We start from the raw sequence: 18,610 nt of genomic DNA, 5'->3' as shown, positions 1-18,610 counted from the left end.
TAGAATCTGAAATCTGTAAATATATCTGCCCCAAAAAATTAGTCACAAATTCTGCCACCTATTATTTTGTTATATATGTTATATAACATTATTAATATTACACTTTCGCCCGGGCATGACGCAGCGTTGCGTCATCCGTTTACTGTCGGTAATGCCGGGGATGACGCAATCATCCACTTTAAAAATTCGCCAAAAATCAGGTTTTTATCCGATTTTTTTGGGACTGGGTTTAAAATGCGCGCTGATGTCTTCCCATTTTCTTTGTTGCGCCTATTGGCCCGCAGGCGGCGCGGCACACGCCGTCGGCCCATTGTTTTTGCTCCACTGTTGTGACCGGAGTCACCTCCCCTCGCGTCTCAAACGTGTGAACATTTCGGTTATTTTCCGTGGCTATATTTCTTACTGCGGCTTTAAAAACTATCTATGCTTACTCCATGATGGATAGTGATCATGAACAAGGCCCTTCCAGGAAGAAAATTGCGAAAGAAAGGCGTGAAAAGCAGAAGCTGAGTAGTGTACAGGAGAAGTACAAGCATGTGAGACTAACTCCCTCTAAGTTTCAGGCTGTATTTGACGATTTGTCTGGGTCATCTAGTGATGAAACTGATGTCGGTATTGATACTGATGCAAGTAGTGAACATTTAGAAACAGAGACGGCCGATGAGGATTTTGATAGTGATGAAAGTGAGGAGTCTGACGTCGAGACCGCCACTCGTGCACGGCGCGGTACTGGAGCTCGTGCCAGAGCCAGACGTACCAGACGTACCCCCAGCACCAACAGATTCTGATGATGGATGGTGTAGTGACAATACTGCACCCTTTGTGGACAATTTTACAGGTACACCAGGCTTGACTGTTCCTGTACCTTCCACTGTTCTTGGTTTCATTCAACTCTTTCTGACTCAAAAATTGCTGAAATATGTTGCCTATGAAACAAATTTATATGCTTCCCAAAGTAAGGCAGGTACTGGGCAAAGGACAAAGCACAGATGGCAACCAGTGACAGTGAAAGAAATTGCTAGATATTTGGGACTGACGATCTTGATGGGTATTTGCCCGTTGCCAAGACTTAGAATGTATTGGCAAACAGGTAGATTCTGGCATTCTGGCACATACCATGTTTCAACACCTTCATCACTGGTAAGCGATTTGAAATGATTGCTAAATATTTCCATGTTTATAACAATAAGTCCATACCACCAGGCCAAGGAGTTGACAAACTTATCAAAGTTCGCTCACTCACGCAATATCTCCTGAATAGATTCAAGAGAATATACATTCCCAATAAAAAATTGAGTTTGGATGAAGGGACAATGCCATGGCGTGGCCGTCTATCTTTCAAGACCTATAATCCCAATAAACCAGATAAATACGGAATAAAGCTCTACATGCTAGCTGAAGCCACCAATGGCTACATTTATGATTTTGAAATCTATTCAGGAGTTCGGAAAACGACGATTGACACAGTTATGGCCTTGATTGAACCACTGAAGGATAAAGGTTACCATTTATATATGGACAACTATTACAATTCGGTCAGATTGAGTGAGGCACTGCTTCAAGTAGGGGTATACACCTGTGGTACCCTCAGACTGCAGTGTGGTGCACCTAAATCCCTTCAGATGCAAGCAAATGGTAAAGTGCCAGTAGATAAAACTTTATTCAAACGCAAGCACAATACTTTCATAATTTTGTGGAAAGATAAACGAATTGTTTCACTCATAACAAATTGCCACAATGCAGAAACACAACAGGTTCAAAGCAGAAAACGAGTACGGAATCGTGATGGAACAACCTCAGTGCAGCAGGTAACTGTCAACAAGCCGAATGCAATCTGTGACTACAATACAAACATGAAAGGTGTTAATCACTTTGACCAAATGATCAAATATTATCACTTCACAAGGAAAACACACAAATGGACGAAAAAAATGACCTTTTATTTTGTGCAAATGGCTATCTACAATGCTTTTGTGATGTACAACTACTACACAACAGATAGAAGGAAACTGACATTACTCCATTTCCATGAACAAGTCATTGCTGCACTATTGTTCTATAAGTCAAGTAACTGGCCTGAGGAAGATGATGACATCCCACATGCTGCTGATGTCAATGCCACTGGAGCCAATGTTGCAACACCAGGACCATCAACACCCAGACCTCCAACAGCAGGACCTTCAGGTGTGAGGCGCCCACTATTCACTTCACCTGTACCTGCAAACTTACCTTCATCGTCTGAGTCAGAAGACGAGGCTGTGATTATCACTAGTGGTGCTTCTGCTGCAACAAGACCCTGTATTGTAGATAATCCAGACCGCCTCAAAAGAAACTTGTCCTATACCCAAGTAAAGATACAGAAGCGTCTGAGGTGTCGTGTGTGCAAATTGTCGGGTAAAAGGAAGGACACACACTATAAGTGCAAGACGTGTGATGTGGCATTGTGTCCTGCACCATGCTACAGCAGATACCATCGAAAGAAAAAATTCTGGGCCGATAAGCAGTAATGCTTGCCCACCATCCACTCCACCTATACAAAACATGGGTTGACCCTGCAAGAAACGTTTTCCAGGAGCAGGTGGAGTGGATAAAACAAATGTTCAACCCATGTCATGTTCAACACACAACACTGAGGTGGTAAGTACAAAATTTTTTATTATTTTTTTTCATACTTTCCCGTATTGTACAGGCAATGTTGTTCTTCAATTGGCCCTTATATGCACTATCCATCTAAAGAATTCTATTAGGAACATTTTCATACCTAAATGAGCGCTGTAACACGAAAATTGAGATTATCACCAGGAAATAATACTAAACATTTGTGGGCGGGAATTGGGAGTGTAGCTGGAAGGCGTCTGAGCTCTCACTCATGGCTAACACATGGCTCGTCTTCAACTCGTCGGCGGTTGGAGCGTGACTAGGTTTTTTATTTTATATGCTAATGTTTCTCTAGAGAATTCTATTGCGAACTCATTCAGACCAAAATGAAAGACCTAGAACGAAAATTGAGGTGACCAGAGTGAAAATAGCGAAAACATTTTATCGCGTTTGCGTGCTCCTGGGTAACTCGTTCGCACTTTCTCTGTTTGCTGCGGGTAATTAGCCGGGCTTTTGGAGTTTATATGCATTTAGTGCTGTAGAGAATTCTATTTCGAACACAATGATACCAAATTTAATCTCATAGAACGAGAATTGAGGTGACAAAGTTGAAGAGAGTATACACTTTTCGGAATTAACGCGCGCTCCCGTGAAACGCTGGGACCCAAATCGTATAGTTGAGGGGGTGGCGCGCGGGGTGCGCGATTTAACATGTTGACCAATTTCGTTACAACTTCACATGCTTAGTGACAGATATGCGTTCTCCAAGATGTAGAAGTCACAACAAAATCCGAATAGAAACAAAGGAGAGAGAAAAAAAAGTGGTTGTCAGTTTTTTGTACAAAGGGACATAAGAATATTGCCACTGGGCAATGTATTTAAATGATATATAATAAAATACGGCATAATAACATACTAACTCATAATGTGTAAAATCTGGCCCTCCAGGTGGCACCAGCTGCATATCCACTTTGTATACCCTCCTTACTACTACTTGCCTTCTTTGTGTGTCGAACAGGTGATTGCATCTCTTTATCCCTGATTGCCAGTAAAAAGGTGTGTCCCTGTAGGAGTACTGCAAGTTAGCCTTTCTTTATCGTGTTTAGTTGGTACAGAGACACTCATTAACACTAAACGGTGATATGATTATAGGTATATATATAAAATATGAAAATAATTATTGATACACAACACAACTTGTGCTGGTATTGATCCCACCAGATATAAGGGCCTGCATAATTAATTAATGGTGTTAGGTTGTTCAATATTTAGTACAACACTAGGCTATGGTAATATAAATGGGACTAGGTTGATCAGTATTTAGTTCAACACTTGTGGGATATCTGGGGCTTAACTCATATATTCAATTATTTACTTATTGGATTTAATAAATCGAAGGACCACCCACTTTTGAGAAAAGAGGGAAAACTAATAGAAGTGATCATTAGAATAACACTAGAGAACCAGTGTCTATGGATAATCATTAAGAGAATAATCACTTGAAATAATGAATGGAATATATTATTAATTAATTAAAGTCAGAGCCTCAAAGACCTACATTGGGGGGTATTTCTAGAAATTCATATATATCTAGGAACCAGTGTGGTTCGCCACCAGTTCATTGTTGAGTAAAGGATATAATTAATCTAAACTACTATAGATTCAAAATATGAGAACTCAAATTGTGAATATTAAAGATCATGAATTACTGAGCAACAGTCAGAGCAAAACACATTAATTACCAATCATCATTTCTGGTAATAATCTATTCAATGTAAAGATTCTACAGGAATTATATAAGAATCAATAATCATATTAAATAAATTTGTATGAAAAAATGTCTTTAAGACGATTTCTGTAACATCATTTCGTCATTCGTCCTCGTGGTCACAGGATTTCCACAAAGAAAGAACTCGAGGTGAATATCACGAATGATGAGAAACAACTTGATGACTCCTCGTATACACGCTGAAATTAGAGAAATTTAAGTAGCATTTGAATAGGCTATGTTTTGTTTTCAATATTCGTGAAAACGGAGGAAATTGTCGAAATTTTACTAACGTTGTATATTGGGTATCCTCGCTATATGACGACAGACTACTCACAAATATATAATCTAGGATGATGCATCAATCGAGAAACATATACTTAACATGAGCGTATTAAATACTGAGGTCTGCCGAAACCTCGTCAGTCAGTCCCTGGCGTCCACTGCTGTGTACATGTAATTACGGGTCTTGGCTTCAATTGTTGACGCGTTATTAACTGGCTGAGCACTATAGAACACGTTAATAAGTAATTATTAACTATTGACCGAGTATCAATGTAATTCTTGCCGATAAATTCCCCAGTCACTACCACGTGTCTCGCCACTCTTCACGCCAGGGATGCCTTCTCTCGCACAATGGCGTCACCGCCTCCCTCAACCCGTCTCTCGCATTCACCACAGAAATTATTAATCACGAATAATTCTTTTCCGCGCAATTATGGATGTAATACGTTAACGAGAACTGGGTTGCAATTGAAGGGATTTAAATATTATCATATTCTCGTTTTATGGTGTTAAACGAGAAATGGAGAAGAATTTATTTTCTCCATAGCATTCGCACGTAACAGAGAAAACTGCAACTACATAACTATTTCAGTTAATAACTCTCGGTTTTAGATTATTGGGAGTTATATTATCCGTAGGTAATTATTACACGGAATACTGATAATTTTAGAGAACCACATTCAATTCTCTAATCCATTGGTAATAAATGTGTCTAACTGGACATTATCTGACTCAATGTTGCTACTCGATTTCATGAGAATTCTAGCATTAATACGCAGATGCAATGGTTAATTTATGTTGACACTACCGTTAGTGAAATTAGTAACTACTGTAGTTAATATATAATGATAATGATTTATTATAATAAAATAGTAGTTTATTAGTGTTGGAAATTTCCAACAACACTAGTCAATGGTAAAATGCTTCCCTTAAAAGGGGTTGGGATCTAGCTACTAGAATATTGTGTAATAGACACAAAGTGCAAAATATTTTAATTGGAGTTTTACTTTATATTTTAAATACTTTTCTTCTTAGATAAATTATATACACAATTGTTGTTGGTTGCCTCTCATTAACCACCGGTGTTATTTTGGTAGTAATAATTATTTTATTAGTGACCTTTCGCGAAATTAAACACCACAATCTAGTAGATAAACTCTGCAAAAATAAAGCCACAATTTGGTTTTATTTAATTTACGTGATAAAACTCCATGGATATCACACTCCACGAATTTGGTGGATAAGCTCCACGAAACGGCTGTGAGTCTAGGCTACTGACCAGTCTATGACTGGCGATATGTGTTTAATATATTATTGATTCATTGGACTGGTTTATTTAATTTGATGGACCAGTGTGATCTAGGATCATTAAGTACCCATCTAGGTTCAAAGGCTTGTAAATTATATTTGTTGCTCAAGATCCAATAATTTCTGTATTTGATGAACCAGTGTAGCATTTCTGGTTCATCCAGTTCGAAGGTCCATAAATTATTTGGGGGAAATCTACCTGTAATTGATTTGATTAATAATTTTAAATTAAATAATTGTATATATTACATTTCAGCAGAGTGCATTTTATAACTTTTTTCACCAGTAAACTTCCCTTCACACATTTTGGGGGGTTTTATACTTAAATTTTACCATAATTAAACGGTTGACTTAATAAATAACCCCTGGGAGGCGCTTGCCTTAATAGCCTTCAACACCACCAGGCGCAAGAAATACAATTATTAAAAACTTTTGTTTCATCATATAAAAATGCTCCTTTGTGTTCCCTGATCATGGGAAAATCACAATCAAATCGTAGGTGACATATTTTGGCTGCAATAAAGCGGAAAAGTCTGGCAAAATTAAAGCGTTGACAGAGTAAGTGTCCTCTGACAGTCTTCTCTACCTCGCGGCAGGCAACAGTTGACACAACGACATTATTACCTAATTATTTCAATGTCTCTGATTTTTTCTCACTTTTTTGCAGTAATATAATTCAATAGTGTGTAATGTGTTATATTTATATAATAAAAATGTGTAAACCAAATGTACTACTAATCTGGTATGGTGTCCAAACAATATAGTGGCCGCCAATACCACAGCCAGCAGACCATGCTACCTCACTCACCAAAAATCCTCCTCCCACTATACTGTTTATGCTGTTAATACGCTATATACACACACACACGTTATATATACGTATCTACATGTTTTATTCAACATAATTGTACAACAAAGCTGGTATGATGTCCAATCAACATAGTGGCCACTAGAATCTGCATGACAAGTGACACAGCAGACGACAGCCTCACTCCCTCCCACACTAACACCTCCCTCACCAAAATGTCTCCTCCCAGCATATCCTTTTGCTGTTATTACACTATATATACACAGGTTATATATAGGTATATACATTTGTGTCCACCATAGCGAACCACAAAACTGGAATGGTGAGTCCAAACAACAAGAGTGAACTGCCAGACCCAGCCAGCAGACGCCATCTCCCTCACTCCTTCAACACCTTATTCGCCAGCATTCCTCCTCCCACAATACTGTTTGTGCATTAATTAAACTATATCCACACGTTTTTTATAAGTATCTTAATCTTTTATACACCATAATTGTACAACTAGGCTGGTATGGTGTCCAAACAGCATAATAGCCACAATACATGCATGACATGTCACACACCAGCCAGCAGACGACAGCCTCACTCCCTTCCTCTCCAAAATGGCTCCTCCCAACATACTCCTTTTGCTGTTATTACACTATATATACACGTTATATATAAATATTTGCTTTTGTGTTTACCATAGCGAACCACTAAGCTTGTATGGAGAGTCACCACACAGGGCCACGAGGCCGATGCTTACATATTTGTATCAAGGAATAATTGGGCTATAGAGAACAGTGATACAGTAAATTAGTGAACGGTAACACAACAGGCGAAAGGATACAGCATACTGAAACAACCACCAGCACCGATCCACTGGCACTCAGTGGAAGAGTGGGACTCCACACCACGTGGAGAGATGACGAATCCACCGAGGCCCACGACATAAGGACATCATTATAAACTCACCTGGTTGTGTGAGCGGGACGGTTTTGGCCGGTGAGTGCTGCCTGCTCCTGTCGGTTAACTGATGTACAGTAAGGTTAATTATAAGAGAAATCTTGTTCAGTTTATCATATACATTTAGACTCACAAAGTGGCTCATTCCGGGTAGAAGTGTGACACATAGGGGACCCTCGTGACACTCACACTCACAAGCAAACACATACACAAGCAAACACACACACACACAAGCAAACACACACACACACACACACACACACACACACACACACACACACACACACACACACACACACACACACACACACACACACACACAGTAAAGGGATGGAGTAAATCAAAATACGAAATGGTTTTTACGTATGTGAAACATCACGCCAGCAACAGGATACCCCCCCCACCCCCTTCTTTCCCACCCCATCTTACCCAAAACACTACCCTATGGAAACTGGCTAGATAGCGGCCTTTGACACTTAGTTGACAACTGTTGGACAACTGACCATACCTCCAATTTCTCACCCTCCTCCTTCACCCTCTCCCCCATTAAACATACACAAATAGATCTCTTCTGTTCCTCTCCCCTTCCTCCCAATATCTCTCCCCCTAACCTCCCCATACACACACTCCAGTGTTTGTGGCTTTGTGTGTACAGTGTTTTTAGTATAACAAGTAGTCTTGGATACTAGCTAAAGAGAGTAAAGAATCTTGACGAATACGGCTCATGTAGGTACTAGTTTCTGTCACCTTAGAATCAAAAGATCACACCGCCAATCCCCCCACCACCATACATCCACCCCACACACAAACACACACACACACACACTAGGAACGTTCTGAGCCAGCATGTCAAGGAACCCACAGGAGTGAGAGGCAATGATGAACCAGCTGGACTCGACTTGATATTCACCCTGAATGAGTCAGAAATAAGGGAAGTCAAAGTTGAAGCCCACATAGGAATGAGTGACCACAGTGTACTGACCTTTGAGTACTTGGTGGAGGTAGGGATAACCTATCCAAGGATGAGAGTAGAGGGAAAAAGACTGAATTACCGAAGAGAAAAATATGACGAGATGAGGAACTTCCTCAGGGGAATACCATGGGAAACAGAACTTAGAGACAAGAATGTGCAGGACATGATGGATTTTGTCACCCAGAAGTGCCAGAAAGCTGCAGACAGGTTTATCCCCGTTCAAAAGGAGAAAAACGAATACAACAGAAAAACCCATGGTTTAACCAGGAATGCATGGCAGCGAAGCAACTGAGTAAAAGAACATGGAGAAGCTACAGAAATAACAGAACACCGGAGAGCAGGGAGAGATATTAGAGGGCCAGAAAAGAGTACCTCAGGGTGAGGAGGGAAGCAGAGAGACAGTTTGAAAATGACATAGCGAGTAAAGCCAAAACCCAACCAAAGCTGCTCCACAGCCATATCAGGAGGAAAACAGCAGTGAAGGAACAAGTGATGAAACTGAGAAAAGGGGAGAGCAGATACACAGAGAATGACAAGGAGGTGTGTGAAGAACTCAAAAAGAGATTCCAGGAGGTCTTCACAATAGAACAAGGAGAAGCCCCTGCACTGAATGAGGAGGAGGCAAACCAAGCAACCTTGGAGGAATTTGACCTCACCAGTGATGAGGTCAAAAGGTGTCTGTTGGAGCTGGATGTGACAAAGGCTGTTGGGCCTGACAGAATCACACCATGGATACTAAAGGAAGGTGCAGAAGCACTAAGTGTACCACTCTCTATGGTGTATAACAGGTCACTGGAAACAGGAGATTTACCAGAAAGTAGGAACACAGCTAACGTAGTCCCAATATACAAGAAGGGTGACAGGCAAGAGGCACTGAACTACAGGCCAGTTTCCCTAACTTGTATACCATGCAGGGTGATGGAGAAGATCGTGAGGAAAAGGTTCGTAGAGTATCTGGAGGGAAATAACTTTGTAACACACCCCAACAGGTGTTCAGAGATGGTAAATCGTGCCTCACAGGTTTAATAGAATTCTATGACAAGGCAACAAAAATTAGGCAGGAAAGTGATGGGTGGCCCGACTGCATTTTCCTGGACTGCCAAAAAGCCTTTGACACAGTACCCCATAAAAAGCTGTTAAAACAGTTGGAGCATCAAGCAGGAGTAAAAGGTAAGGTGCTCCAGTGGATAAGGGAGTACTTAAGCAACAGGAAACATCGAGTAACGGTGAGGGGGGAGACATCAGAGTGGCGAGATGTCACCAGCGGAGTCCCACAGGGCTCAGTACTTGGACCCATCCTGTTTCTAATATATGTAAACGATCTTCCGGAGGGTATAGACTCGTTCCTCTCAATGTTTGCTGATGATGCAAAAATTATGAGAAGAATCAAAACTGATGAAAATAGACAGAGACTACAGGATGACCTGGACAAACTGGAGAAATGGTCTAGAAAATTGCTACTAAATTTGACTCAGGAAAGTGTAAGGTAATGAAATTAGGCGAAGAGAGCAGGAGGCTGAACACAAGGTATCATCTGGGAGGTGAAATCCTGCTAGAGTCAAATAGAGAAAAAGATCTGGGAGTTGATATCACACCGAACCTGTCCCCAGAGGCCCACATTAAAAGAATATCATCAGCGGCATTTGCTAGACTGGTCAACATAAGAACTGCCTTTAGAAACTTGCGTAAGGAATCGTTCAGGACCCTGTATACTACTTATGTAAGACCAATCCTGGAGTATGCAGCTCCAGCCTGGAGTCCATATCTAGTTAAACACCAGACAAAGTTAGAGAAGATTCAGCGGTATGCAACCAGGCTCGTTACGGAACTGAGAGGAATGAGCTACGAGGAAAGGCTAAAGGAGCTGATCCTCATATCCCTGGAAAACAGAAGAGTAAGGGGTGACATGATAACCACCTACAAAATTCTCAGGGGAATTGACAGGGTGGACAAAGATAAACTCTTCAGCACAGGAGGGACACAAACAAGGGAACACAGGTGAAAACTTAGTACCCAAATGAGCCACAGAGACGTTAGAAAGAATTTTTTCAGTGTCAGAGTAGTTAATAAATGGAATGCACTAGGAAGTGATGTGGTGGAGGCTGACTCCTTACACAGTTTCAAATGTAGATATGATAGAGTCCAGTAGGCTCAGGAATCTGTACACCAGTTGATTGACAGTTGAGAGGCAGGACCAAAGAGCCAAAGCTCAACCCCCGCATGCGCAATTAGGTGAGCACACACACACATCTTTATTCAATTTCCTCCCCCCTCTCCCTCGCTCTCTCCCACTCTCCTTCTGTCCCTTCCTCCCTTCCTCCATCTTCCTCACTCCATCCCTCTTTCTCCCCCCCCCCACCATCCTTCCCTTCATCCTGCCTCCTGCCACCGGCTGACCCCCCTAGGTACCCCCCCCCCTCACCATACACACAAACACACACACACACCCTCCCCTCCCTCCCCCCCCCCGCCAACCCCCCCCCCTCCATACACTCGTCCCCTGACTCCCTTCTCTTCTCACACACCCCACCCACACTCTCCCACTCACACTCACACTCACACAATCACACGCACACACACACACACACACACACACACACACACACACACACACACACACACACACACACACACACACACACACACACACACACACACACACACACTCGTGCGGGTTCGATTCCCGCACGAGGCAGAAACAAATGGGCAAAGTTTCTTTCACCCTAAGTGCCCCTGTTACCTAGCAGTAAATAGGTACATGGGAGTTAGTCAGCTGTCACGGGCTGCTTCCTGGGGTGTGTGTGTGTGTGTGGTGTGGGAAAAAAAAAAAAAAAAAAAAGTAGTTAGTAAACAGTTGATTGACAGTTGAGAGGCGGGCCGAAAGAGCAAAGCTCAACCCCCGTAAAAACACAGCTAGTAAACACACACACACACACACACACAAAGTTGAGAGGCGGGACCAAAGAGCCAGAGCTCAACCCCCGCAAACACAACTAGGTGAGTACACACACACACACACACACACACACACACACACTCACACACACACACACACACACACACACACAAGCCAAGACCCAAGCCAAGACCCAAGCCAAGACCCAAGCCAAGACCCAACCAAAGCTGCTCCACAGCCATATCAGGAGGAAAACAGCAGTGAAGGAACAAGTGATGAAGCTGCGGAAAGGGGAGAACAGATACACAGAGAATGACAAGGAGGTGTGTGAAGAACTCAACAAGAGATTCCAGGAGGTCTTCACAATAGAACAAGGAGAAGCCCCTGCACTAAATGAGGAGGCGGCAACCTTGGAAACCTTGGAGGAATTTGACCTCACCAGTGATGAGGTCAAAAGGTGTCTGCTGGAGCTAGATGTGACAAAGGCTGTTGGGCCTGATAGAATCTCACCATGGATACTAAAGGAAGGTGCAGAAGCACTAAGTGTGCCACTCTCTATGGTGTATAACAGGTCACTGGAAACAGGAGACTTACCAGAAAGTTGGAAGACAGCTAACGTGGTCCCAATATACAAAAAGGGTGACAGGCAAGAGGCACTGAATTACAGGCCAGTTTCCTTAACTTGTATACCATGCAAGGTGCTGGAGAAGATCGTGAGGAAAAGGCTCGTAGAGCATCTGGAGGGAAATAACTTTGTAACGCACCACCAACATGGGTTCAGAGATGGTAAATCGTGCCTCACAGGGTTAATAGAATTTTATGACCAGGCAACGAAAATTAGGCAGGAAAGAGAAGGGTGGGCCGACTGCATTTTCCTGGATTGCCAAAAAGCCTTCGACACAGTACCCCATAAAAGGCTGTTAAAAAAGTTGGAGCAACAGGCAGGAGTAAAAGGGAAGGTGCTCCAGTGGATAAGGGAGTACTTAAGCAACAGGAAACAGCGAGTAACGGTGAGGGGGAAGACATCAGAGTGGCGAGATGTCACCAGCGGAGTCCCACAGGGCTCAGTACTTGGACCCATCCTGTTTCTAATATATGTGAACGATCTTCCAGAGGGTATAGACTCATTCCTCTCGATGTTTGCTGATGATGCAAAAATTATGAGAAGAATCAAGACAGATGAAGATAGACAGAGACTACAGGATGACCTGGATAAACTGGAGGAATGGTCTAGAAAATGGCTGCTGAAGTTCAACTCTGGAAAGTGTAAGGTGATGAAATTAGGCGAAGGGAGCAGGAGGCTGAACACAAGGTATCATCTGGGAGGGGAAATCCTGCAAGAATCAAATAGAGAGAAGGATCTGGGGGTTGATATCACACCGAACCTGTCCCCAGAGGCCCACATCAAAAGAATATCATCAGCGGCATATGCTAGACTGGCCAACATAAGAACTGCCTTCAGCAACTTGTGTAAGGAATCTTTCAGAACCCTGTATACCACTTATGTAAGACCAATCCTGGAGTATGCAGCTCCAGCCTGGAGTCCATACCTAGTTAAACACAAGACAAAGTTAGAGAAGATTCAGCGGTATGCCACCAGGCTCGTCCCGGAACTGAGAGGATTGAGCTACGAGGAAAGGCTAAAGGAGCTGAACCTCACATCCCTGGAAAACAGAAGAGTAAGGGGAGACATGATAACCACCTACAAAATTCTCAGGGGAATTGACAGGGTGGACAAAGACAAACTCTTCAGCACGGGTGGGACACGAACAAGGGGACACAGGTGGAAACTTAGTACCCAGATGAGCCACAGAGACGTTAGAAAGAATTTTTTCAGTGTCAGAGTAGTTAATAAATGGAATGCACTAGGAAGTGATGTGGTGGAGGCTGACTCCATACACAGTTTCAAATGTAGGTATGATAGAGCCCAGTAGGCTCAGGAATCTGTACACCAGTTGATTGACAGTTGAGAGGCGGGACCAAAGAGCCAAAGCTCAACCCCCGCAAGCACAATTAGGTGAGTACAATTAGGTGAGTACACACACACACACACACACACATACACACACACACACACACACACACACACACACACACACACACACACACACACACACACGCGCGCGCGTTCAGGAACCGTTCACGCGTGAGGAATTGAATAAGAAATTCTAGGAGGTCTTCACCTTAGTGCAAGGAGAAATTCCAGAGGTAAGTGAGGGAATAGCTAACCAGGAACCACTGGAAGAGTTTGAGATTACCAGTGGGGAAGTAAGGAAGTGTTTACTAGAGTTGGACGTGACGAAGGCTATAGGCCCAGATGGAATCTCCCCTTGGGTTCTAAAGGAAAGAGCAAGAGAACTGTGCCTACCACTCTCCATAGTGTATAACAAATCACTGGCAACAGGGGAACTGCCAGATATTTGGAAAGCAGCTAACGTAGTCCCGATATGCAAGAAAGGGGATAGACAGGAGGCACTGAACTACAGGCCAGTGTCCCTAACCTGCATACCATGCAAGCTGATGGAGAAGATTGTGCGAAAAAAAATAGTGGCGCATCTGGAGCGAAGGAACTTTGTAACACAGCATCAACATGGGTTCAGGGATGGCAGGTCCTGCCTCACAGGGTTACTTGAATTCTACGACCAGGCAACAAAAATAAGGCAAGAAAGAGAAGGGTGGGCTGACTGCATATTTTTGGATTGTCAGAAAGCCTTTGATACCGTGCCACACAAGAGGCTAGTGCGAAAGTTGGAGATGCAGGCTGGAGTGAAAGGGAAGGTACTCCGGTGGATAGAGGAGTACCTAAGCAACAGGAGACAACGAGTCTGTGTGAGGGGTGAGGTCTCAGATTGGGGAGACGTCACAAGTGGAGTCCCGCAGGGGTCAGTCCTTGGACCTATACTGTTTCTGGTATATGTAAATGATCTCCCAGAGGGTATAGATTCGTTCCTCTCAATGTTTGCCGATGATGCAAAAATTATGAGGAGGATTGAAATAGAGGATGATAGGAGGCTACAAGATGACCTGGATAGACTGAGTGAATGGTCCAACAAATGGCTGTTGAAGTTCAACCCGAGTAAATGCAAAGTAATGAAACTAGGCAGTGGAAACAGGAGGCCAGGCACAGGATACAGAATAGGAGATGAAGTAATTAATGAAACAGACAGAGAGAAAGATCTAGGAGTTTATATCACACCAAACCTGTCTCCTGAAGCCCACATAAAGAGAATAACGTCTGCGGCATATGCGAGGCTGGCTAACATCAGAACGGCGTTCAGGAACCTGTGTAAGGAATCATTCAGAATCTTGTACACCACATATGTAAGACCAATCCTGGAGTATGCGGCCCCAGCATGGAGCCCGTACCTTGTCAAGCACAAGACGAAGCTGGAAAAAGTCCAAAGGTATGATACTAGACTAGTCCCAGAACTAAGAGGCATGCGTTATGAGGAAAGGCTGCGGGAAATGCACCTTACGACACTGGAAGACAGAAGAGTACGGGGGGGACATGATCACAACCTACAAAATCCTCAAGGGAATCGACCGGGTAAACAAGGATGAACTATTCAATACTGGTGGGACGCGAACAACGGGACACAGGTGGAAGCTGAGTACCCAAATGAGCCACAGAGACGTTAGAAAGAACTTTTTCAGTGTCAGAGTAGTTAGTAAATGGAATGCACTAGGAAGTGATGTGGTGGAGGCGGACTCCATACACAGATTCCAATGTAGATATGATAGAACCCAGTAGGCTCAGGAATCTGTACACCAGTTGATTGACTGTTGAGAGGCGGGACCAAAGAGCCAGAGCTTAACCCCCGCAAGCACAATTAGGTGAGTACACACACACACACACATGTATGTGTGTGTGTTGATTGAGTAGATAAAGACAGGCTATTTAACACAAGGGACACACGCACTAGGGGACACAGGTGGAAACTGAGTGCCCAAATGAGCCACAGAGATATCAGAAAGAACCTTTTTAGTGTCAGAGTGGTTGACAAATGGAATGCATTAGGAAGTGATGTGGTGGAGGCTGACACCATACACAATTTCAAGTGTAGATATGATAGAGCCCAATAGGCTCAGGAACCTGTACACCTGTTGATTGTCAAAAATTCGCACAAACAGTTGCACGCACACACGCATGCACACACACTGAAACTGTGGCTGACTCCATACACAGTTTCAAGTGTAGATATGACAGAGCCCGATAGGCTCATGAATCTGTACACCTGTTGATTGACGGTTGAGAGGCGGGACCAAAGAGCCAGAGCTCAACCCCCGCAAACACAACTAGGTGAGTACAACTAGGTGAGTACACACACACACACACACACACACTACAGAGCTTTGTGTAGACAGAGAAGAACCGACCTCATCAATCTACCAGCACTTAGTGAATCACCTAGTGGGGGACAACGACGGAAAACCATCGTCATCATACATCGTCCTTACTCATCTGGTTGTGTGAGCGGAAGGAGACTGGTATGTACCCCCTCTCTGGTCAATTAATCAGGTGTACAGATTGAGGTAAAATATTATCAAATTCTTGTTCAGGATATCATATATATTTAAAAATCTCAGGGTGGCTCATTTAGGCAGAGGTAACGCATAAGGGATATCTTGACACATACACGCACGCCCGCCTACGTATGTAAACACGCACACAAGTGTGCACACTCTAAAACACACACACACGCACACACACACAATCGATCAGTCAGGGAAAAAGGCATTAACACCTGGGATCAGGACCTTACTATCCCCCCCCCCCCCTCTTGACCCACCCATCTGACCTGACCAGACCTGGTCGCCATCTCCGCCCCCCACCCCCAGTCCCCTGCATCGCCCATACACTAAATGGGCGAAATTTCCAACACTAAATACAACACTGTTGTATTATCATTAATTATTACTAAATCTACTAATCATTGTAGTGATTAAAATTAACCAAACGTAGAGTTCACATGTACTAATAATTACATCTGTACAATAAGGCTAGAATTCTTACGTCACCAGACGCCAGTATTGCGTCAGATTCCATTATAATAAACACAACTATATCCAATGTGTCTGAGAATTGAGTTTGATTCTCTATGAAACAACGGTGTTCTGTGTGATAATTATTTACAGATAAACTGATCCCCAACTAATGCCAAATAGAGCGTTTATAGTTATAACTGTTATCTGGTAATAAATTTAACATCACGCATGAATGCCCTGGAGAGACTTTAATTCATCTCCATTGCTCGTTTACCATCGTAAAACGGGCAAATAATAATATTTAACTCCTCTGAATAATAAACCCTTCCTTATCCGAGCATTTCAATCACAACTGCGAGAAATGATAATATTCGTAGTAAATAATTTGTGTATCAAACGCGGGACGCAGAGCGGGGCAGGGGAGACGCTAGTAGACGAGGCGACGCGCTCAGAGAGAGACGCCATTACCCAGCCACCAGGGTAGACGCCACCAAGAGCTCCAGATGAAAGTCGCCACTGTGAGGTGTGAAGAACCTTTGCAGACAATAACTTAACTGGTGTCAGTGTCACTTTACACAACGTGTTGAATTGTCAAGAGATTTAATTTGACATTCGGCCAGGGACCTGTTAAATTTGGTTCCGTGTAGCCCAACGTGACCGGCAAGTAAAGCGCGTCAACATCTAGGCTAGGCTAGACACCTAGCTACACCTAGTTCGTTACAACGAAGCCTGAACCTAGGACGCGAACTTCAGCAAGCCTTAACTTACACAGTGCCCTATTAGCTAAGTACCTTTATCCTTATTTGATGCATCATCTAGGAGGGGGTTATAGCTGGGTAGCTTGTCGTTACGCAGAGCGACTATAAAAAACCACAGGTTATTATTTACCTTCATTATTTAATTTAATTTTCTTGAACATAGATGTCTAGCAGCTTAATCTGTTGCTACTGAATATAATTAGATTTACAGCGTGTGTGAAGAATTCTCCGAGCTGTCATTTCCCGTGTTAATCATCTCCCAGTGTTCCATGATGAGTCCAGGAGATTCTGAGGATGAGTCGTAACTGACTTCTTGGAAATCGTCTTCAAGCTAAGACCCTTTCCGTATTCCTTAAATTCCATTATCTGTAGTATTATTCATGCAGAGCACTGTTTCTTTGGATTGACATGTGTTTATTATAATTATTAATTTCTCATGTTCATAATCTATGTTCTTATTGGTGACAAATATAATGATTCTATAACTGGTCATAGGATTAGATTATTGCATAATGGACTGGTGCACGAACCACACTAGTTCCTGGACATATATGAAGTTCCAGTAATAACCCCCCAATGTAGGTGTTTGAGGCTTTGATTCAGTTAATTATACAGCCCTTTAATTATATAATTGATCATATTCTCTAGTATTTTATCCATAGTTACTGGTTCATCTAGGAATTTTCTAATGATCATATTTTCTTAGTTTCCCTCTATACTATAAAAGCGGGTGGTCCTTCGTAATAGAATTTCATTACATTAATATTTAAATAAATAGAGTCAAGCCCCAAATGTCCCACATTATGGTCCTTATCGAACCGGATAAACATAAATTATAATTATAAATACTAATCATTAATAACTAATCCTTGTGTGATGTAACCTAGACTAACCATTTAATTAATTGTGTCTGCCAACAGCATAACACATAAGTTAGTCTAATTCACACCAATTCATTGCTACTTTCACCTCATGTACAAGGTAGCACTAGTGGGACACAGTTAATTGCCCACAACACTTAGACCTATACCTCATACTGAAGTAAGAATCTTTAGGTCACCAGGAGCATCAGCTCATAACCTTTATATGTTTTCACTTGTGTGTAAGTGCACCCTTATAAAAACCAAAAAAACAAAAATACAGCACAATTATATTCACCTTACTGCACCACAATAATCTTTACCAATCTTATTAGGTAGAATTTAGGCTGAGATTGTGCTGAATTTGGTACAAGCCCAGACTAAATAAATTTATAGTTCTTAGTTAGGAATTATCACGACTAGAC

The 18,610-nt window shown here is 42.5% G+C and overlaps 1 protein-coding gene across 1 annotated transcript; it reads left to right on the top strand.

Annotated features, from left to right (window-relative positions):
- The first annotated feature begins 1,154 nt into the window (after positions 1-1,154).
- LOC138362926 (piggyBac transposable element-derived protein 4-like) lies at positions 1,155-2,507 on the top strand. The gene has a single exon (XM_069321506.1). The coding sequence runs from the start codon at positions 1,155-1,157 to the stop codon at positions 2,505-2,507; it is 1,353 nt and encodes a 450-aa protein (XP_069177607.1).
- The last annotated feature ends 16,103 nt before the right edge of the window (positions 2,508-18,610 follow it).

Source organism: Procambarus clarkii, chromosome 9, assembly GCF_040958095.1.
Source record: "Procambarus clarkii isolate CNS0578487 chromosome 9, FALCON_Pclarkii_2.0, whole genome shotgun sequence".
NCBI lineage: Eukaryota > Metazoa > Arthropoda > Malacostraca > Decapoda > Cambaridae > Procambarus > Procambarus clarkii.
This window is presented reverse-complemented; position numbering and strand designations above follow the sequence as displayed.

Coding starts and splice junctions, on each gene's coding strand:
- LOC138362926 (XM_069321506.1), top strand. CDS start 1,155: ATGATTGCTAAATATTTCCATGTTTATAACAATAAGTCCATACCACCA.